The sequence below is a fragment of the Mus musculus genome, chromosome 11, assembly GCF_000001635.26.
Source record: "Mus musculus strain C57BL/6J chromosome 11, GRCm38.p6 C57BL/6J".
NCBI lineage: Eukaryota > Metazoa > Chordata > Mammalia > Rodentia > Muridae > Mus > Mus musculus.
The window spans coordinates 62,431,621-62,455,180 of NC_000077.6; the positions used below are offsets into that span (position 1 = coordinate 62,431,621).

General features: G+C 39.1%; 1 protein-coding gene across 53 annotated transcripts in view; it reads right to left on the minus strand.

Moving 5' to 3' along the window:
- Ncor1 (nuclear receptor co-repressor 1) overlaps positions 1 to 23,560 on the minus strand; it is a 141,752-nt gene that overhangs the window by 115,958 nt on the left and 2,234 nt on the right. For all 53 annotated transcript variants that reach the window (XM_006532628.4, XM_017314369.2, XM_017314389.2 and 50 more), the window contains 2 exons: positions 6,718 to 6,895; positions 1,943 to 2,079 (listed from right to left, as the gene is read on the minus strand). In XM_006532628.4, the coding sequence (XP_006532691.1) occupies positions 1,943 to 2,079; positions 6,718 to 6,825 (245 nt within the window). In that variant the 5' untranslated portion in view covers positions 6,826 to 6,895. Of the gene's footprint in view, positions 1 to 1,942; positions 2,080 to 6,717; positions 6,896 to 23,560 lie in introns of those variants that run through there.

The window sequence follows — 23,560 nt, forward strand, 5'->3', positions numbered from 1 at the left end:
GAAATGGTTTCAGACTGTTAAAGGGAAAATAACTAAGAGAATAAAAGCCATAAGAGCCAGACAGGTGTTTAGGTAACGTGGCACTGGTGTGGGCATCAGGAATGACTTAGTTAATGCCCACTACTATAGTATATCCAAAGAACCATGAGTAAGCAAAAAGGTGATGATTACACAACTCATTATGTAACCAATTCTGGAAAGAATCCACTTTTGTGTGATTCTCTATAAAAATGCCCTAAGGACCAGGGGTGCATGCTTTCTCCTATAATAAACTCCACAGCACTTGTCAGCTACTCTGTACGTCCTTAATCTCCTAGCTCCCTCAGCACTCAACACCTACACCACTGAACCTGGCCTCATCACCAAGGGCTCCCTAACTGGATTTAGCATTTGCTCACAAGAGGAATCCCATACCTAATACTGTCGATTTAGTTCAAACCCATGACTGAAGAGGTCTTAGACCCTTCAGGAGAACTTAAGGTGGCTAGTTGGCTGAACTGATACAGCACCAAAACATCTTCTAAGTATCTATGTCTATACCTATAGACAAAGGCTTAAACAGAGAATCTTTACTGAGAATAAGACAACACGTAGACCCACAACTACACAAAATGTGAGGATAAAGGCAAGACATTAACACCACCCTCTTAAGGCTTGGAGAACCATATAGAAGAGAAAATTATAAGAATGCAATAGCCAAAGGATAGGAAAGGGGGTTACAAAATACCCTCTTCCAAGTATGACAAGGTCATGGCAACCATAACTCACAGCAACGCTTTACACGGGGCTCTGGGTCCACAGATGGGTCCTCCTCTAAGCTACAGGAGGGGCAATGACTCATGGTTGTCTACTATATACTGCTGGTCTAAAGGCAACCATCAGAGTCTGGGAGAGGGGGAGGCATAGTATCTAGTTGCATACCCACCACCATTGAACCAACCAGGCTCTGGTAAGTTAGTCACACAGATGGCACTAGTAAAATTTTCAAAGACAAAACCAAACCAAAGTAGTAAATATAGAGGAAAGTGGTTTGCAAGAAGGAGAGGGTCCTATAGAAATGGAAGAGAAATAGTAAAGAGGCGCGAGTGACCAGAATACACAGTGTGCACATATGAAATTGTGAAAGAACAGACTTTACTAAGGGACTAGCCATGGTGGCACTCTGAGGATACAGGCAAGCAGATCTCTGTGAAATTGTGACCCAGCCTGCTCTACATAGCAAGTTCCAGGCCAGCCAAAACTACAATTGAGAGCCTACCTCAAAACAAACAAAAAATGGGGCTAGAGGCATGGCAGAACAGATTAAGGTGACTGCCACCAAGTCTAACAACCTTAGTTGATTCCCTAAAATCCATAACATCAAAGAAAACTGACCCTTGTCGCCAGGTTGGCTTCTGACTTACAAATATGAACCATTATGATACATGCCCCCAATATACAAACAAAGTAAAACAAACACATTTTCATTAAAAACTTAACCATAGAATTTTAATGGAACAACAACAAAAAACAAAAACAAAAAAACAGATGTGAGCCAGATGTTGCAGCCAAGTCCTGTAATCCACCAGCACATGGGAGATTGAAAAGGAGGATCGAGAGTTCAAAGAAAACCCGTAAGAGCTCAAAACACAACTGAAATGACAGATGTAGCTTTCTTAGTTAAAAAAAAAAAAAAAAAACTGAAAATATATGGCTGAAGAGATGGCTCAGCTGTTAAGGGCACTGACTGCTCTTCCGAAGGTCCTAAGTTCAAATCCCAGCAACCATATGGTGGCTCACAACCATCTGTAATGAGATCTGATGCCTTCTACTGGAATGTCTGAAGACAGCTACAGTGTACTCACATATTATAAATAAATAAACCTTTTTTAAAAATTAAAAATATAAATAAATTATATAATTCAATTAATCCTAAGCAGAAAAATAAAAGAAATTCCATTACCTGTCAGAACCCGGGTGAAATTCTGAAAGCAAGGAAGGTCGTCTTCGAAGCTGCTGCTGCTGCTGCTGCTGCTGTAAAAGCTGTGATGCCTGGCTAACTTCAATATGAGAAGAGCGGTAGTCAGGAACTGCAAATTCCTGGTATTAAAATAATTGTCAGTTAACTATTAACCACAAATAAGAACAGCATTATGAAGTTAAACCAAGTAATTAAGAACCAGTTAGTATGAAAACAAATAGCAATGACAATTTCAACCCTTTACTGAGACAATTTTTCATCATTTTAATAATTTCTATCTAGTGAGATTTTGTTCCTTTATGTATATGTGAGTCTCTGTTTATGTATGCACACATGCAGTAGATGCCTTCAGAGTCCAAAAGAAGGTGTTAGAAGCTCTGGAGCTGGAATTATAGACAGGAGTCCAAAAAACACAACTTCAGTCCTCTGGAAGAGCAGCAAGCACACTTAACCACTGAGCCATCTCTCTAACCCCTTATTTAAACTGTTTTACATTAATTTAATTTATTGTGGAGGTAAGTGTAGGCTGTACACATGCCACAGCATTTAGTAGAGATCTGAAGACAACCGGTGAGAGTTGATTCCCTCCTTTTACTATGTGGGTTCTGGATGTTAAACTCAAGTTTACGGCCACCTCGATGGTTCACCATTTTAATTGTTATTGTTAAAAAATAATTCAATATAAAATTTCAATTCCTAATTTACTGATTTATATAGTAATATATTAAGGTAACTCCTGATCTATATTACTCAAATAAGTCTCTCTCTCTCTCTTTCCCTCTCTCTCTATACACACACATAAAGAAAGAGAAGAGAAGAGAAGAGAAGAGAAGAGAAGACAAGACAAGACAAGACAAGACAAGACAAGACAAGACAAGACAAAACAAAACAAAACTTGGTATGATAGCTCAAACTTTTAATCCCAACAATCGGGATATAGATGCAGGAAGATCTCTAACTTCAAGACCAGCCAGGTCTACATAGGAATTCCAGGCCAGGCAAGTCTACATAACTAGACCTAGACTTTGATCTTATCTCTTTTTAAAAGTAAAAAGGGTAGGTAGGAAGGAAGAAAAGGGAAAAAAGCATTCCAGCAGTAAGTTCAAAACAAATTAGCTAGCAGAAACATAAGTTATCTCTTTAGATCCATGTTTATTTACAAATGAAAAAGCTGAAATCCATAAAAATCAACTTAGTTTCTTCCATCACAACTAAAAAGGTTTTGTTTTTGTTTTTTAAATGTGTATGGGTATTCTGTTTACATGTATATTTGTGTACCAGGTGTGCCTGGTGCCCAAAGAGGCCAAAAAAGAGTGTTTATCTAGCCAGGCGTGGTGGCGCACGCCTTTAATCCTAACACTTGGGAGGCAGAGGCAGGCAGATTTCTGAGTTCGAGGCCAGCCTGGTCTACAAAGTGAGTTCCAGGACAGCCAGGCTATACAGAGAAACCCTGTCTCTAAAATAAAAAAAAAAAAACCAAAAAAAAAACAAAAAAAAAAAACAAAAAACAAAAAAAAAAAAAGAGTGTTTATCTAGTGATGTTTTTTTTGCTTCTTTTTCTGCTTTTTAAATATTGGTGGATGGAGGGAACAATAAGAGATTGGTTTCAAATCAGATATATTGGGCTGGAGAGATGGGCCAGCAGTTAAGAACCTAGAGATGCATAGAGGATCTGTACCCATGTTGGGCTGCTCAGAAGCGCCAGTTACTCCAGCTCCCAGGGGATCTGATGCCTCTGGCTCTCTGCAGGTACTGTACTCACATGCACAGACACACAGAGATACATGATAAATAATAAATTACATCCTTAAAAATAATGCTAACGCAATCATAAGCAAGTATTTAAACACAGTTACTAAAAACACAGAATATACCAAGGTATATATTGAAAGGAATAAAAAACAGGTAACTATAAATAAAAGTCTAAATATAAATTTTCACATATTATTTATAATAGCCACTGAAGAAAAAAAGAAAACAACTGGGGCTGGAGAGGTGGTTCAGCAGTTAAGAGCACTGACTGCTCTTCCAGAGATCCTGAGTTCAATTCCCAGAAACCACATGGTGGCTCACAACCATCTGTAATGGGACCAGATGCCCTCTTCTGGTATGTCTGAAGACAGCAACGGTGTACCATCTACATAAAATAAATAAATCTTTAAAAAAAAAAAAAAAAAAGAAAGAAAACTGTCTATCAATGAATGAACAAAATGTTACACCTATACAATATTATGCAATAATATAAAAAAGAATAAAGCATCGAGCATACTAGAAATAGATGTTACACTGACTAATATAGATTAAAAAAACTAAATATTGATGGGCATGATGGCACACGCCTTTAATCCCAGCACTCGGGAGGCAGAGGCAGGCGGATTTCTGAGTTCGAGGCCAGCCTGGTCTACAGAGTGAGTTCCAGGACAGCCAGGGTTACACAGAAAAACCCTGTCTTGAAAAAACAAAAAACCTAAATATTATTAGTATTATTCCATTTACATGAAATACAAGATACAGATTCCTTGAAACAGAAAAGTAAGTCATTAGATACTTTAAAAATGGTGTTTCATTGCAGGTGATAAAAATGTTCTGGGCGCCGGGCGTGGTGGCGCATGCCTTTAATCCCAGCACTTGGGAGGCAGAGGCAGGCGGATTTCTGAGTTCAAGGCCAGCCTGGTCTACAGAGTGAGTTCCAGGACAGCCAGGGCTATACAGAGAAACCCTGTCTCAAAAAACCAAAACAAACAAACAAACAAAACAAAAACAAAAAAAATGTTCTTGGCGCACATATAACACAAGCTTCAGAATATTAAGTTTTATGTTATGTGAACTCTACATACAGAAGAAGTTCTGAGAGTCATAAACAGACAAAACTAAACTAAGGCTCAACTAGGAAGAGCCTTCTCTATAAGCAGATAATAGAAATTCAGAACTTACAAACTGCTTAAGATACCTCACAAATTTAAAAAAGTAAAAATTGAAAGAAGATAATTTAAAAGCTTAAGTTCAAGAAAGATGTAAAGGATTAAATGAAAGTAAGAAGAGAACAATGGAAAGACTGAGTCAATCAGCAAAGCCCTGGCCCAGCAATCCTGACTCCCTTATTTCAGTCCTCAGAACCTAGGTGGGGGCTCCTCAATGCTGTCCTCAGTTTCCATGCTCACGCCACGCATGGCACATGTGCTTTAGCACTCACACACATGCATCATACATGAACACATCAGAGTAATAGTAAACAAATAAAACAGAAGATATGATAACCTCATCAGGGCAGGGGTGGCACACACCTTTAGTCGCAGCACTCATAGGCAGAGGCAATAGATCTCTGTGAGTCTGAGGCCAGCCTGGTCTACATAGTGAGCTCTAAGACAGCCAAAGCTACACAGAGAAACTTTGTCTTGAAAAATTAGGCAAAACAGACAAAAAGACAAGCAACAAAAACCCTTTCTTCCCACAAGCTGCTTATGGTCATGGTGTTTTCTCTCAGCAACAGAAGCCCTAACTAAGACAGAGTTCTTCCTTTCCTTGTTTTGTTTATTTTTCAGACAGAATCTGTCTATGTAGTCCAGAGTGGCCTTGAACCTGAAATACACCTACCTGCTTTCATTTGCTGAGGTCTAGGGTTACAAGGTACCACTGTACCCAACATTCCTTTTCTATTTTTCTTTAAATCTTTTACATTGCTAGCCTTTGTCCATCAAGCTGGCAGTTTCACTTAGGATTTCATTTTTCAAAAGGTTGTTACTTATAGAAATTTTTTCGGGCTGGAGAGATGGTTCAGAGGTTAAGAACACTGGGTGCTCTTCCTGAGGTTCTGGGTTCAATCCCTAGCAACCACATGGTAGCTCATAACCATTTATAACGAGATCTGATGCCCTCTTCTGGCCTACAAGCATGCATATAGGCAGAATGCTGTATACATAATAAATAAATCTTAAAAAAAAAAAGAAAAAGACATTTTTCACATTCCTACCATCAAATCTATCACTGAAGTAGAGACGTTTATTCTAAAACTAAGGATAGGCTAAATTATCTAGCCAACTTCAAATTCAACCAGAACATGGAATACAAATATGGTTGTTAGCCTAGAAACTGCAGACAACTTACTCTTACTTATAAATAATTCTAACAATTGAAATCAGAGAGATGGGGCTAGTGAGATGGCTCAGCAGATGATGGCACTTATAGCCAAGCCTGACAATCTGAGATCAATCCCTGGAACCTATATGTTAGCAAGTTCTCAGACCTCTACATGTCTGCTAGAGCATCTGCACACACAAAATAAGTAAATGTAAAAAGAAAACTTAAGAGCAACATTCACTATCTGAAATGTAGCAGAAAACCACAGTTAGAAGACAGATAACTAATTCTCTAACTTTGGATCCTCATTGATAAATAGATAGACGGCTCTGTGCCTGTGTCTGTGTGTGTATATTAACATACAATATCTGGAGACAGGTATATATTAAATATGCACATATGTATATTTTTAGATGGAGTCTCATTTATCCCTGGCTGGGTTCAAATTTACTACACAACCAAATGGGGCCTTGAACTCCCAACTTCCAGCCTCTGATCCTCAAATGCTAGAATTATAGGAATGTTCCACGATGCCCAGCTATGAATGGTTTTTGCCATTAAAAAAAAAAAGTAACAAACACATTCTGTTACTAGTCAATAAATCTAATACATGGGAAAGGTAAAAACACAACACACACACACACACACACACATCTTGACAGCCATTATTTATGCCTTACCTGCTGGTGTCGGGTACTGGGAAAGGTATACTGGACAGAATGTGAAGGATAACGACTTTGCTCTGTGCTGAAAGCTCCTTGGTTGGGAGGGTAACCTGAACTTGACATTATCAGTAAAGACGTCCTCACTGGGCTGTGAGATCAAGTCCAACAAACAACCATGTTTCTAGGAAGCAACCTACATAGAACAGAAAAAGAGAATTCTTAAGTACTAAAAACGTGAAATGTCCTTCTAATAAATTATAACTGCAGCTATACAAACAAAACCACAATTTCCAGGCAAAGCTCCTCAAATATTTACTTGAAAGAGGTTATTAATGTTTGATAAGGAAAGCTGGAGATACGGCTCTGTAGTTAAGAACATTGACTGCTCTTGCAGAAGATGGGGGTTCAATTCCCAGCACCACATAGCAGCTCACAACTGTCTATACCTCAAGTTCCAGTGGATCAGACTCTCTCACACAGATATATATGTAGATCAAACACCAAATATACTTAAAAATGCAGTATAAAGTTTGAAACAATGTATCTTTTACTCTACACAGACTACGGTAGATACACAGAAGACACTGTAGCCCCTAGGACAGTGCAGGAACAGCTCTGACTTTTGTCTTGTCTTTCCAGGGGCAGTGCCCATGCACAGCACTGGCCTTTCCTTGTCCTTATTTAAAAGCCCTCCTTTAATGAATTCAGGCTAAGTAGATTTTTACTAAAATCTTGGTAACAACCCAAATGCCATGTCTATCAACTGATGATACAATAACAATGGTATGGAGTAGAGGGTATTGTTTCCTAACCATGTAAAACATATGAAACTATAAAATAGCATTAAATACACTCACACTCTTATATGTGATTTGTGTATACTATTTCTATTTTAACATTCTACATTTTAATGTCTCCATAATAAATATTTAAGAGAAAAGGTAAAATACCTTGTTTCCTACACACTTCTATAAACCTATACTGTTCTAACAGCTGGCACAGAATGACCAAGGCATGCTTCCTTACTGTGAGAGGACACAAGACAATAAAGAACAATCACCGGAGAGTGAAAAATAGTATTATATTTATAATAAAGCATGTATATAAGATAGTAAACAGGTGAGCAGGATGAGCAGGGTGATCTTAGAAAGCCAGTCTCAGCTAGTATGTCCCATGTCCTAGTTTCTGAAACAGCTCCAGTATGCATGATGGAATTACACAAAGCAAACCTACCAAAGTCAAAGAGACTGAAGGAGACAGAGAGAGGGTGGTACAGAACTGAGGCCAGGAGAAAAGAGTGACCAAGTGGGTTTGGTAGGTTGTCTGAAAGTTAAGAGCCCTTTCTCATATACACACACACATATATACTAAATATTAATTACATCCATCTTTATGTGGCATCTTTGTGTTCTGGAATGCCTGTTACAAGTTTTTAAAGATTTTCTCCATTCCTACATTTAAAAAATATTAGACTTCAAGGGGTTTTTTTGTTTGTTTTTTTCGAGACAGGGTTTCTCTGTGTAGCCCTGGCTGTCCTGAAACTCACTCTGTAGACTAGACTGGCCTCGAACTCAGAAATTCGCCTGCCTCTGCCTCCCAAGTGCTGGGAGTAAAGGCGTGCGCCACCACGCCCAGCTAACATCTATCTTCTTAAACACTCACAGGTTTTCTGGTACAAAAAGAGCATAACTGTTTTTCTTTCTTTCTTATTATTATTTTATTACTTTATTTATTTACATTTCAAATGTTGCCCCCCTTCCCTGTACCCCTCCCACTCCATTCACCCTCCCCTTTGTCTCTGAGAGGATGCGACGCTACCCACCTACTCACCCCTCCTCACATCCTTCCCTTCTCCTCCCCCAGCAACCCCCTTCCCTGGGGCATCAAGTCTCTACAGGATTAGGTTCATCCTTTCCCTTTCCCTGACAAGGCAGTCCTCTGCTTCATATGTGAAGGCCACGGACCAGCCCATGTATGCTCTTTGGTTGGTGGCTTAGTCTCTGGGAGCTCCCAGGGGTCCAGGTTAGTTGACACTGTTGTTCTTCCTATGGGATTGCAATCCCCTTCCCCTAACTCTTCCATAGGGTCCCCAACCTCAGTGCAGTGGTTGGCTGTGAGCATCTGCATCTGTCTCAGTCAGCTGCTGGTAGAACCTCTCAGAGGACAGCCATGCTAGGCTCCTGTCTACAAGTACAACATGGCATCAGTAATAGTTTCGGAGTTTGGTGCCTGTGCATGGGATGGATCCCAAGGTAGGCCAGTCACTGGATGGCCTTTCCTTCAGTCTCTGCTCCATTACTGTCCCGAATTTTCTTTAGACAGGAACAATTCTAGGTCAAAACTTCTGAAGATGGGTGGGTGGCCCCATCTCCCCACTGGAAGCCATGTCTATCTACTAAAGGTAGACTCTTGAGTTCCCTCTCCCCACTGTTGAGCATTTCAGTCATCCCCACTGAGTCCTGGGAGTCTCTCACATCCCAGGTCTCTGGGACTTTCTAAAAGTTAGTTCCCTCCGCCCTCCACGGCCCCCCACCCCGCAGCTGCGTATTTCCATTCATTCTCTGGGCTCTCTGGGCTTCTCTCCTGCCCCCTCCCCCTTGTTTTCTTTCTTGACAGTTAATTGTCCAAATTTATCCACTTGGTGAAAAAAATGACATCCTTGTTACTCTTTAATAATTAAGTAAATATCCTGGAGATCCTGGAATATCACATGTTGACATTCAAAAGGCGTTTACTACAGCACCACAATAAGACAAATTACAGAAACTCTCAACTCAAAGTTCATAGACCATAGTACATTTATATAACAAAGAACTGTGGCCAGGCGGCGGTGGGGCACGCCTTTGATCCCAGCACTTGGGAGGCAGAGGCAGGTGGATTTCTGATTTCTAGGCCAGCCTGGTCTACAGAGTGATTTCCAGGACAGCCAGGGCTACACAGAGAAAAAACCCTGTCTCGAAAAACCAAAAAAAAAAAAAAAAAAAAAAGAGCTGTACAGGAGTTACAAGAGCTACAGCTATACGTTTTAAAACAGACAGAACTCAAAAATGTTGACATTTCACCAAATATTAGCATATATTACAAACAAAATACGTATAACTTATAATACACATATAATGTAAAAAGAACCTACTCAGGGATAATAACATCTCAAGAAGGATAACAATCTATAACACTATTTTTTTTCAAAACAGAGGAGCTGGCAAGATGGCTCAGCAGATAACAGCATCTGTGGCCAACCATGGCAAGCTATGTTCTATCCCAGAACCCACACGATAGAAGGAAAGAACTGGCTTCGTCTTCCTACCACGTACACTATAGCACATACACACCACAGGTACACTACAGCACATACACACACACACACAAAATGTTTAAAAAAGGTTTTAAAGCCAAAGCAAGTAAAGTTTTCTTAAACACCAACAATATATAGACAACTATTGGTTATACTGCTCTATGACCATTTTATTAATTTTATTTCATTTACTTATTTCTTTGATTTATTTAACCTGAATGTAAGTATGTGCAGAACATGCAAGAGAAGGTCAGAATGGAGTATTGAATTCCCTGGAACTGGGGTTATACATAGCTGTGAGCCACCACGTGGGTACTAGAAACTATACCTAGATCCTCTACAAGAGCACCAAGTATTCTTGACTCCTAAGCAATATATCCAGCCCCTCTCAGTACGTTTTTGAGATTGAAACAATACATAAAGGAAAGTCATTTCTATTACCAAGTATGATAATACTGCTCACTAATTAATTTGGTCTTTTATGTCGTATTTTTTAGAATTAAACTTTTTATTATTATTTGTACACACATGTGTACACACAACACAGTAAGGTGGTGGTTGTCAGAAAATAACTGTGGAGTCAGTTCTCTCCTTCTCATTTCATGGGTTTCAGAGGTCAAACTCGAGTGCCCAGCCTAAAGCCTCTTCACTAGCCTGACACTTTGAAGTAGGGCAGTGTGGTGACATTTTTATGTCTGAAAGAGCACAGTTCCCTTCACTGTGCTTTGTAGCTGCTTCTCTTTTAAAGCCTTTGCCTTTTGCATTTAACAACAAATCATGTCTTTCACTCAAGAACTAAAGTAATCTTTTCAGGTGTAATAAAAATTGTAGTGAAAATTTTTGTTTCTTTAAAAACTCAGTTTTGTTATGTGGATGTTTTTGTTTTAATCCCAGTCATGGACTATGAGGCTGCTTCAGATTGTCCACAACCGGTAACTATGACTGTCTTATGCTCTAAGGAGAGGTGTGATTTTTGCCAGCTGAAGATAGTTGGTTTGAAAATCTGGGGACTGTTGAGAGGGTATTAAATGCCAGAGACCCGAGAGGCCTGAGGCAACTGCTCCTCCTCCTAGATTGCTGGATTGATGGTTGGAGATATCCTGACGACAGAGACTGGATTTGCCAAACCCTATGTCCCTAATCAGCAGGAAGTAGTCTAAAGAGGTTTATGCCCCCTCTAACCTTACTTCTCTCCTACCTAGTGTTGGGGGGGGGGGGGGGTTTGGAAGGGATTAGAGTGGAATGAGGTTTGGAAGGATGGTAGATAGAAGAACCAATAAAGTAGCCCAAAAGCCCAACACAATCTCTGGATAAAGCCAGGCCTTGTAGCACAGGTTTATAATCCCAGATCCTCAGGAGGCTGAGAGGCAAGAGAGGCCAGGTCTGTCTAGGATATAAAACAATTTCAAGGCCAGCCTGAGCAATAATTATCAAGACTGTCTAAAAGAATCTAAATATTGAATTCATAGACTGACTAAAGAGAAATGAGGTGTCTTTATGTTTCTACTACTGGATATTCCATCCTAGAGCATAATTATAGGTTTAGGTATAATGAAGATAGGAATACTAACAAGGGGGTGGTGGCAGTGGTGGTGGCGGCAGCAGCAGCCACACCATAAATCACAAAACTCAGGAGGCAGAGGCAGGCAGATCTCTGTGAATTTGAGACCAGTCTAGTCTACAGAACAAGTTCCTGGTCTCAAAATACAAAACAAGCAAATAAAAAGATAGGAATACTTTACAAACATGACTAAAATATTTTATAAATGGTGAAAAGAGATACATGTAGATACAGAAATCCTACTTGAATAACATAAAAACATATAAGACTTGATACATGCATATATAAGTATACATATACTAATTTGGGGGGCAGGATTATTTACATATATTAAGATTAAATATATAGGGGCTGGAGAGATGGCTCACTGGTTAAGAGCACTGACTGCTCTTCCAGAGGTCCTGAGTTCAATTCCCAGCAACCACATGGTGGCTCACAACCATCTGTAATGGAATAAGATGCCCTCTTCTGGTGTGTCTGAAGACAGCAACAGTGTACTCATATGCAATAATCTTTAAAAAATAGTAATTAGCCGGGCGGTGGTGGCGCAAGTCATTAATCCCAGAAGTTGGGAGGCAGAGGCAGGCGGATTTCTGAGTTCAAGGCCAACCTGGTCTACAAAGTGAGTTCCAGGACAGCAGAGGGCTACACAGAGAAACCCTGTCTCTCATATATGAATGTTCGTGAATATTTTGTGAAGGTTTACGGAGGATGAGGGTTAGGAGTTCAAGGCCAGCCTGAGCTATGAACAAACAACTAAGAACAAAGACAGGAGATGAGAGGACTCCATGTGGTATAAGGTAAAGGGTTTGGTTTCGTTGCTTTAGTTTGCAGTCTAATGTTCACCACCTGTCACCTGCATTCAATATTACTATAAGGTGAGTGATTTATCTGTTTCCCTCTTTTATCAGTAATACACAGAATGTCCTAGGTTTTAAGGAATAATTTTAGTTAAGTTTGACTTTGAAATCTCATAAATAAAATAAACTATTCCAACATAAGAGCCAGTAAGTAGGGCTGGAGAGATAGCTCTCCTCTTCTGAAGGTTCTGAGTTCAAGTTCCAGCAACCAAGACAGCTTACAGCAGTGTGCTCACATATAATAAATAAATAAATCTTTAAAAAAAAAAAAGTAGAGCCAGTAAGTAACTCACAACCATCCGTAATGACACCCTCTTCTGGAGTGTCTGAAGACAGCTTACAGTGTGCTCACATATAATTAATAAATAAATAAATAAATAAATAAATCTATCTTTAAAAAAAAAAAGTAGAGCCAGTAAGTAACAAATCACAAAATCACTGGACTAGCTCTTAATGACATACAAATTTGTGGGTTACGGTCCATTCCAATCTCATTTAACTTCAGCCTGGAGATTTTATATGACCTCCACCCTCAACTCATCCATAACACAAACAGCAAGGTCAGACCTTCTGTTTCCTATCTAGTGCACTCTTTCAAACATCTTATATACAAGCCAAAGACACAAAGGAAAACCTCTGATTCAGTAACAATGTGCCAACCTAGAACCTCTCTTTTCAGGTCTTCTACCATCTGGTTTTCCCTCTGCTACTCACTCTGGCCCTGGGGCATCGAGATACCTCTACAGAATACCCTGTGGTTTAAAATCAACTAAAATAAAAACAACCTAATTTAAAGCTAGAGCTGAAAGGAAGGATGGCATTTTCAATGCCAATGTCAAACTATAAATTCAGTTCTTTTTAAAATTACTTTTACATTTACTTACTTAGTGTGTATGCATGGGGGAGGGTGGCAGAGGACAACTTGTAGGATTGGTTCTCTCCTTCCACCACTTGGGCTCTGGGGATTGAACTCAGGTGGTCAGGCCTAGTGGCAAGTGCCTTTACCTACTAAGCATCCCATGAGCTGTAAATTCAGTTCTTGGGAACAAAGCCCAGTAACTCAGGGTTAGTACCCTCAACTCATGAAATGTAAAAGCTCTGTGAACTCTTTAAGAAACTTCATCAAGAGCCAGGCATAGTGGCGCACGCCTTTACTCTCAGCACTCGGGAGGCAGAGGCAGGCGGATTTCTGAGTTCGAGGCCAGCCTAGGCTACAGAGTGAGTTCCAGGACAGCCAGGGCTACACAGAGGAACCCTGTCTCGAAAAAAAAAAAAAAAAAAAAAAGAAAAGAAACTTCGTCAAGCCAAATATCAAAGTACACCCTTGTAGTCCCAGCACTCAAAAGGTGGAGGCGGAATGAACAGAACAGAAGAAGTTCAAGGCCACCTTTACTGTCTCAGTACCTCAGAGGCCAGTAAGAGCTACATGAGACCCTGTCTCTCCAAAATTAAAAGTTAAAAAGAAACGAGGATTTTATAAGCAACTGCCTCACATATAAATTTCGATACATATTATGCTTTAGGCTGAAAATAATGTTAACACTGTTATGAGACAAGCATACCTCTGGATCACAGACAGATAAAACCAGACTCTTACACTACACAACCAAAAGATAAAATATGGCAAGAGGAGCCGGGCAGTGGTGGCACACACCTTTAATCCCAGTACGAGGGAGGCAGAGCTAGGTAGATCTCTATGAGTTGAGGCCAGCCTGGTCTACACAATGAGTTCCAAGACAGCCAGGACTACGTAGTGAGACCCTGTCTCAAAAACAAAAAAATGGCAAAATGAAATTTTACTTAGATACCAGATACCTGTTTGAACCTTCTTATAACACACACACACCCTGAAACAACAAAATTTCAAATACAATCTGCCAAAAATAAAAGGCTAATCCTCCTCTCACCAGGAACTCCTGGCTTTTAGCCTATAGTCTTTGCATAACCAAAATGTACTTGGACAGGTTTTCAAGGTGGCCTACGCTATCTTGGAAAAATATCTAAAAATATACTTCTCTGTGGCAAGTCTTCAGATGACTCTTTAGAGAAGCAAGAACGAATCTACCAATTAGAAGGAAGACCACATTTCACCAATGTGAATACAATTCTATTTTTATTCTTTAGATTGTTCGATTTTATGTGTCTGAGTGTTTTCTCTGCATATATGTGTGAGCACATGCATGTTTGGTGCCAGTGGAGGTCAGAAAAAGGCATTGGATTCCATGGAAAATGGAGCTACAGATGGTTGTGATCCACCACGTAGTGCTAGGAATCAAAGCCAAGTCCTCTACAAGAGCAACAGGTACTCTTAACTGTAGAGCTGTCTCTCCAACCCCTACAGTTCCATTTTTAACTGATAATAAAACCTGATTTTAAAACAAAACTACACACAGAGAGAGCAAAGTAGACTGTCCTCTGTGGCACGTTAGAAAATTACAGCAAACTATTGAAGTTTTACTGATTCCCATGGAGAGGCCCAAGGTTCTAGTTTAACCTCTCAAGAATGTTAGGCAGGCTAAGAAGGACCAATTTCAAACTAACAAACTAAAGCTCTCCAGACTGGGAATGATTTAAAGAAAGTCAATTATCTGGAAGTCTGGCTTCCAGAGAGAATAGAAACTAGAAATCATGTAACCAAATCCTGTAATTTGTATAATACTAGAATAAATTTTCTCTTATAATATAAAGCATTACTGTTAAAAAATTTTTAAAAAATTAAACCAGGCAGTAGTGGCACACGACTTTAACCCAGCACTTACGAGGCAAAGGTAGGTGTATCTCTGTGAATTCAAAGTCAGTCTGGCTCACAGAATGTGTTCCAGATCAGCCTGGATTGTTACACAGAGAAACCCTATATAGAAAAACAAAAAACAAAAAAAAAAAGTCACACATGACTTACCTTTTATGACAGCTTAACGTCTTACTTAGAAGATAGATAAATAGGGCCAGCTAGATGGCTCACCAGTACTTGCTAAGCCAGATGTCCTAAGTTTTAACCTGGGACTCACATGATGGAGAGAGAGAACAATCTCACAAAAGTTGCATAGATACACAAAGTAAATAAACATTTCTTTCAAAACAAAAACAAACAAACAAACGCCACGTGGGGATGGAGAGATGGCTTGGGAGTTAGAATATGTATTGCTCTAGCAAAAAAACAAGGCTCACTCAGCTCTAGAGTCCAAATGGCAAACACTTGCAACTCCAGTTCCAGGAAATTCAGACCTCTTCTGACCGCCAGTGGATTTTTGCATGCATTATGGTACACACACATACACTCCCACACACACATATACACACAAAAATAAAATAAAATACAGATGAATAGAAGCAAAACAGAAAATCAAGTTAAATTAAATTACCCTAGACTCCAGAAAGCATGACACTCAAAGAAAAACTTTCATAAGGACATAAGTAATTGGTGGACTTACAGTAAGCATTCAAAAAAGAATTCATGAAGCCAGGCGTGGTGGCGCACGCCTTTACTCCCAGCACTCGGGAGGCAGAGGCAGGAGGATTTCTGAGTTCAAGTCCAGCCTGGTCTACAGAGTGAGTTCCAGGACAGCCAAGGCTACACAGAGAAACCCTGTCTCGAAAAAAAAAAAAAAAAAAAAAAAAGAATTCATGAATTTAAAAAACAAAACGGAGCTCCTTTATTCATAGTGAGAAGATTCACAAAACAACAGCATTAAAGAGTTACTGTGAAACTGACTAGTCCTCTGAAATTTAAAAAAATAATAATAAAGCAAAAAAAACCCAAAATCAAACCACTGGTGGCTCTTCCAGAGGGCCCAGGCTCAATTCCTAGCACCAATACAGCATCACACACCTGTCTGTAGCTGCAGTTCCAGGGGACCCAATACCCTCAATCAGGCATAAAGGCAAGCAAAACACCAATGTACATAAAAGTAAAAAGAAAAAAATATTTATTTAAAAATTATAATTTTTTATTTAAAACATTTATTAAGGGGCTGGTGAGATGGCTCAGTGGTTAAGAGCACTGACTGCTCTTCCGAAGGTCCTGACTTCAAATCCCAGCAACCACATAGTGGCTCACAACCATCTGTAATGGAATAAGATGCCCTCTTCTGGTGTGTCTGAAGACAGCTACAGTGTACTTACATTTATTAAAAAAAAAAAAAAAGATCGAGCCACATGGTGGTGGCACATGCTTTTAATCCCAGCCTGTATCACATGGGTTGGGGAACAACTTACTGAAGTTTTACTGTAAATACTAAATATTGAGTGAGAATACTGAAATCATAGATTAATTTTGTGAAAACTGACTTCTTCCTGTCTCCCTGCCCCCAGTTGCTAGAGTTTCCCATTTTCTAAAAGTACTACAGATTTGAAATTGGGGCCTCAGACTTGGGTCTGAGCACATTTACCCACAAAACTATCTTTCTTTTTTCTCAACACCAAGATTTCTTTTTGAACTCCACAAAATGTAAAGTTTACCCAAAGAATTCACAGACCAGTACAAAGTCTAAAGTAAATAGAATAAGGAACTATTGACTAACCCTACCAATGCTAAAATCATAAAGCAATGTAAAGGAAAATGCAATATACACATCAAGAGAAAATAATTAGACAAATCAAAGTCTCAAATATGTTTGAAGTAATAATAAGCATGTCTTTGAACTCCTATCTAAAGATATTTAAATTTCCATTACTTTAAAATATTTTTATTTTTGTATGATGTGTATGATGTGTTTTGGATGATTATAATTATTTCAAACATGTTCAAAATTATGCTATCTATGTTATTGCCAAGGAGTATAAACTGCCTAAAACCAGATTGTTCTGAATCTGAACTGTGGATGAGCAAAAAACTCAACAGATTAACAAGCACAAGGAAAAGGGCAGTCCACAAGCATAAAGATGTCCTTATAAAAACCTAAGAGCCAAACCTGGCATTATGGTAGATGCCTGAAGACACAGCTAATCAGGCGGCCAAGACAGGATTATTTCAACTCAGAAGTTCAAGGTCAGCTTGGGTAGCAAAGCAAATCCTTGTCTCAAACAAACAAAAATGCACAATATATTCTAGAATGGAGGCTACATCAGTGGTGTAGCACTTGTCTACTGTGAGCAAGGACCTGGGTTCCATTTCATTCCTATACTGTCATCCTGCAGGCAGGCAGAACACAGGCAGGCAGGCAGGCAGGCAGGCAGGCAGGCAGGCAGGCAGGCAGGCGCGCACGCACACACACTCTCACAGAGGCAAGCAGTCCATGTTTCAAGTACACAAAAAGAAGAAGAAAATCAAAATCGTCCGGTAGCCTTGACTTTTCCTTTTGTTTCAGACTAAGGTACTTAAGGATTTATGTCTGTATTATAACACATCCTATAAACCAAGCACTCCAAATTTCTAATTCATATACTTTTTCTAGCACTGAAATTACTTCCAAACTTCCTTCCCTGCTTACTTGTTAAAAAAAACATTCTTATATCCAATAGTACCTGGAACTAAAATGCTATCATGGACAAACCAATCTCCGTGTCTACTTTTCCATCCTCACAAAAGTCCCAAAGAACGAGCAGGACTTTTTTTCTGAAAGAAGTGCTTTGATAATTCACTGCTATTTCAATAACATGAGTACACTTCTTTTTTTTTTTTTTTCAAAAACTATTCAACACTAATTGCCATGTATTGTATTAGACCTCTTCTATATCAAACACACTAAAGCTAGCTCATAGGCTCTTTTACATACTCAACAAACATCCACTACTCCAGGAATGAGGTAGAGAGAAACACAATTCTATTAAACTTAAATGTATACAGGCTTACAAGGGCCTCACAGTTTAAAGGCGACCCAAAGGGACATGCACTTGAGTATCACATTCTGAATCCATCAGCAACTCCTAGCCAGGCATGGAAGTCCATGCCTGCAGTCCCAGGACCACATTCTCAAAAAGAGCCCGAGCTCCAGAATGAGTCAGAGCTAAGCCTGCAAGACCCTGTCTCAAAAACAAACAAACTCAGTAACCAAAAAATAAAAAATAAAAATAAATAAAAAATAATATCCAGAACAAAAATATATATTTTAAAGGAAATAGGAGGGGGACCTCCTGGTTGAAGTGAAACATCATTAAATCACTGAAAAAAAGTTTATATAGTAGGGTTTGAGAGAGCAATGTGGAAAAAGAACAATCCACAAAAGAGGGTAGTTTAATGGGAGAAAAAATACACCTCTTTTGGAGGGGCAGGTTGAGATGGGTCTTGGTAACTAGTCCTACCTGTGTAACAACTACCTTCAATTTGCTGGGATCCTCCTGCCTCTGCTTTCACAGGATTGCAGACAGGAACCACCACATCCAATAAAAACTTATAATAAAAAGCAAAGTTGGTAGATATAATAGCTCAGATGTTATAAATAGGCAAATATGCCATGCTTCACTATTATCTATGTAAAAATTATGAACTAAAACAGACTAATATAGTCGGGTAGTGGTGGCGCACGCCTTTAATCCCAGCACTCGGGAGGCAGAGGCAGTCGGATTTCTGAGTTCAAGATCAGCCTGGTCTACTGAGTGAGTTCCAAGACAGCCAGGGCTACACAGAGAAACCCTGTCTCGAAAAACCAAAACAAACAAAGGAACAAACAAAACAAAACAGACTAATACAGCCAGGCATGGTAGTGCTCTGGAGGGAGAGTGGAGGGAGAGGCAGGAGGATCTCTCTGAGTTTGGAGTCAGCCTGGTCTACACTGAAACTCCAGGACAGCCAGAACTACATAGAGAGATCCTGTCTCAAAAACGGGGAAGTAAGGTGTAGAGAATATGAATGAATAAATAATACAGCTTTTCCTTTAAAATAAATGTTATGGCATGAGTATATTTTGAAAATTACTATTACAGGGCTAAGGATACAGCTTAGTAGTACGCTCTAGGCCTGGCGTCAGATTGCCAGCAGTGAGGTGTGGTGGGTGGGAAACAACAGCCAACAAACTGACTACAAATGGACTTCTCATTGTAAAATGAGCTGGGCCTGGGGCAACTGCAACAGGAAGAGAGCTGGGGCAAAAGGACTGAAGCCAGCCTGGTCAGCAAGACCCTGCTTAAAACATTTTTTAAAATAAAATGTAGGCTGGAGAGATGGCACTGTGGTAAAAAGCATTGGCTGCTCTTCCAGACAACTCAGGTTTAATTCCCAATACCCACATAGCAACTCAGGAGATTCAATGGCCTCTTCTGGTCTTCAATGAGCACCAAAATACATGTGGAAGACAGACATAAATGTAGGCAAAACACCCATACATATAAAATCAAATTAAAATTTGAAAATAAATACAAATTGTTTCTTATATCTAGAAATCAGAGTAAGAGAAACAAGCAAATTACTGATAATAAAATTTCCACCACTATAATACTTAAATTTCATTAAATGTAACTAGGTCAGAATAACCTTGAAAAATCTATTTATTTAAAATGTTCATCAAGCTGGGCGGAGGTGGCGTATGCCTTTAATCCTAGCAATCTGGAAGAAGCAGGTGGAGGCAGATGAATCTCTGTTGAGTCTGAGGCCAGTCTGGTCTACAGAATGAGTCCCAGGACAGCCAAGGCTACACACTGAAACTCTGTCTCAAAAAAACTAGAAAAGTAAAGTAAAATGTTCATCAAAATAGAGGAAAAACTTAGGCAAACTAAACAATGCCCCATGACAACCACATCAGTAGCATTTTCTTCAAACTGTATATTCATTGCAGAAATGTAATGTTATAAAGTATTTTAAGGGCTGGTGAGATGGCTCAGTGGGTAAGAGCACCCGACTGCTCTTCCGAAGGTCCAGAGTTCAAATCCCAGCAACCACATGGTGGCTCACAACCATCTGTAACGAGATCTGACTCCCTCTTCTGGTGTGTCTGAAGACAGCTACAGTGTACTTACATGTAATAAATAAATAAATCTTAAAAAAATAAAAAATAAAAAAAATAAAGTATTTTAAATTCAATACCTACACTGAACATCCAAGTAATCACTCCTTTTCTAGTCAGCCCAAATTTTAGGTAAAAATCCATCATCAAACCCAACTGCTCCATATATAATATGGTGTATATATAATGAAAACCATACTAGATATCAGAAATATGGCTTTTGTTCCTGCCCAATAGCAACTTGGGCAGATCATTTCATTCTCAGCTATTCATACCCTCAAAATATTCAAATATAAAGCAAAACTACATCTATATATGGCTATACACTCTAGGATTCTACAAATTACAAATTGTAAACAATTTATTTTAACCAATTTAATTTGTTTTTGAGATCACAGCTAAAAGTTAACAACAATAAGGTATTAAACTGAAGAACTACACAGGCACACATCAGTGTGCTTGCCATGTCTCTGACTTTCAAAGGCAAGTGGGTAGAGGACACAGGTTGTATCTGAAGACTACACAAGTAGCTTGCTTGCCTTCCTTCCTTCCTTCCTTCCTGCCTTCCTTCCTTCTTTCTTTTCTTTATGGTTTTTTGTTTGTTTGGTTGGTTGGTTGGTTGGTTTTTGTTTTTCGAGACAGGGTTTCTCTATATAGCCCTGGCTGTCCTGGAACTCACTCTGTAGACCAGGCTGGCCTCGAACTCAGAAATCCACCTGCCTCTGCCTCCCAAGTGTTGAGATGAATGTTATCCAAGTAACTTTCTGACCACAGGAGTTCCTGGGGTAGCAAAAATGGCTCAGAAATATGGTAAATGTTCAAGGAAAAAAATAAACAAGACCACAAAAATACCAAAATAAAACCAGGTGATCCACGTAGCTGCTGCTATGCTGCAGTGGTTTTCATAGTTTTTCAACATTCCTAAGGAGGCCTGATAGAGAAAGAAACCCCCTCTTAACCATTAAAATTACTTTTTGTATCCTCAAATACAAGAACAAAATATCAATTACTCTGACTACGGAGTTACTTGTATCTATAATTCATTTAAAACTAAAAAAAAAAAAATTTAAACTAAAAGCTCTTATTTTTGCCTTTATAGCATTTAACATAAAAAGTACTTCATACTAGCTACAACAACTAAATAACTGAAAATATACACGTCTCTGATCTTTAAATAAGTCTGTTCAGAGCACTTCTGATCAGCCTTTATTACTTGCTTTTACACCATGGTCTAATAAAATATGTGTGAACAAAAGAACAGATGAAGCCAGGCGCTACAGTGCCCACCTGTACTTTCAGCTAAGTAGCTGTGACATAAGAATCGACTGAGCTCAGTTCTAGGCAGTCAGCCTGGACAACATAGACCATCTCAAGTTAGTAACAGAGATGGTAAGATGACTTAGTAGATAAAAACCCCTGCATCAAGGCTGCCAACCAGGTGCTCAAACGACTCCTGAAAGCTGCCCTTCACTTCCCAGACCTGCCATGGAACATACACACTCGCAATAAACAAACAAATGTTTGATTTTCTCTGTGTAGCCTTAGCTCCCTTCATAAACCAGGCTGGCTTCAAACTCACAGAGATCCACTTGTCTCTGCCTCCAAAGTGCTGGAATTAAAGGCATGCACCACCACCACCCAGCATAAATGTATTTTTAAATAGTTAAAAAAAAAAAAAAGATGGGGGTAACTAAATGCATAAGAACAGTACCATTTCCAGGACCAATAAAAATATGAAAATACAACTAAAATAGATTAAAAGATATAATTAAAAATGAATAATAAAACAGAGGAGGGGAAAGGAGAGATCTAAAAAGTAATAGCATGATATTCACCTCCATCAATCTCTGGCCTAAACAAAGGCCTTTGATTTCTAAAACAAGTGACAATGACAAAAAATTCATTATGTCACAAAAATGAGTAAATAAATGCATGAGTAAATCTTCAATGCTATAAAAACTGGAGTGACCTGAATTTGCCTGGTCCAGAACAAACTACAATCCAATTAAATCCAAAGAGGTTAACTTCCTGCATTTTCTTTTTCTTCATCTTGCAGACAGTCCAACACTTTGAGTTCACTATGTATTTGTTCATTTTTATTTTATGTGTAATAACTGTTTGCCTACATGTGTGTATATATATGCGCATCACATGTGTGCCTTGGAGGACAAGAACATCAGATCCCTAGAAGTGGGGTTACAGACAGCAGTGAGCTGCCATATAGGTGCTGGGAACCAAGCCTGGATCACCTGCAAACAAAAGTGCTCTTAACCATGCAATCATCTATCCAGTCCCAAGTTTATTTTCTTTAATACAAGAGACACCAAAAGATGGCCTAGTAAGCCATCACTGCAAAGAGAGGCCCATTGGACTTGCAAACTTTATATGCCCCAGTACAGGGGAACGCCAGGGCCAAAAAGGGGGAGTGGGTGGGTAGGGGAGTGGGGGGGGTGGGTATGGGGGACCTTTGGGATAGCATTGAAAATGTAAATGAGGAAAATACCTAATTAAAAAAAAAATACAAGAGACACAGTTAAAATTATATATTACCAGCTGGACCGGATGGCTCAGTGGTTAAGAGGACTGACTGACTGCTCTTCCAGAGATCCTGAATTCAATTCCCAGCAACCACATGGTGGCTCACAACCATCTGTAATGGGATCCGACGCTCTCTTCTGGTGTGTTCTGAAGACAGTGACAGTGTACTCACATATATAAAATAAATCTTTAAAAAAAAAAAAAAATATATATATATATATATATATATACTCCTTTTTCTTCCTCTTTCTTGAGACACAATCTCACTGCTTAAACCTTTTCTGGCCTAAAACTCACTATGTAGACCAATCTTGCCTCAAACTCACAGAGATCTGTACATACATAATGTTAAGATTACCATGCCAGGCAATATAATCTTTTTTAAAATTTATAGGACAGAATCATAGCTATATAAATACATGAGCAACAGGTATATTCTGATGAGTTGTAATGTGAATACTTATTCTTCTAACTGCACCGTGAGATTTGCAGATAAAGCATTACTCTCACAGAAGCATAATCCTTTTAACCTGTTTAAAGCATTTTCATAATTTTTTTGAAAGAAGGTCATGAATATCCCAGATTGGCCTCAAACTCAATATATAGCTGTAGACAATCTTGAACTTCTAATCCTCCTGCCTCCAACTCCTGAGTGGACATGTGTCTGCTTTTATGTGGTGTTGGGAATCAAATCTGGGGCTGGGTGCACACTACCTAAGCTCTCTAC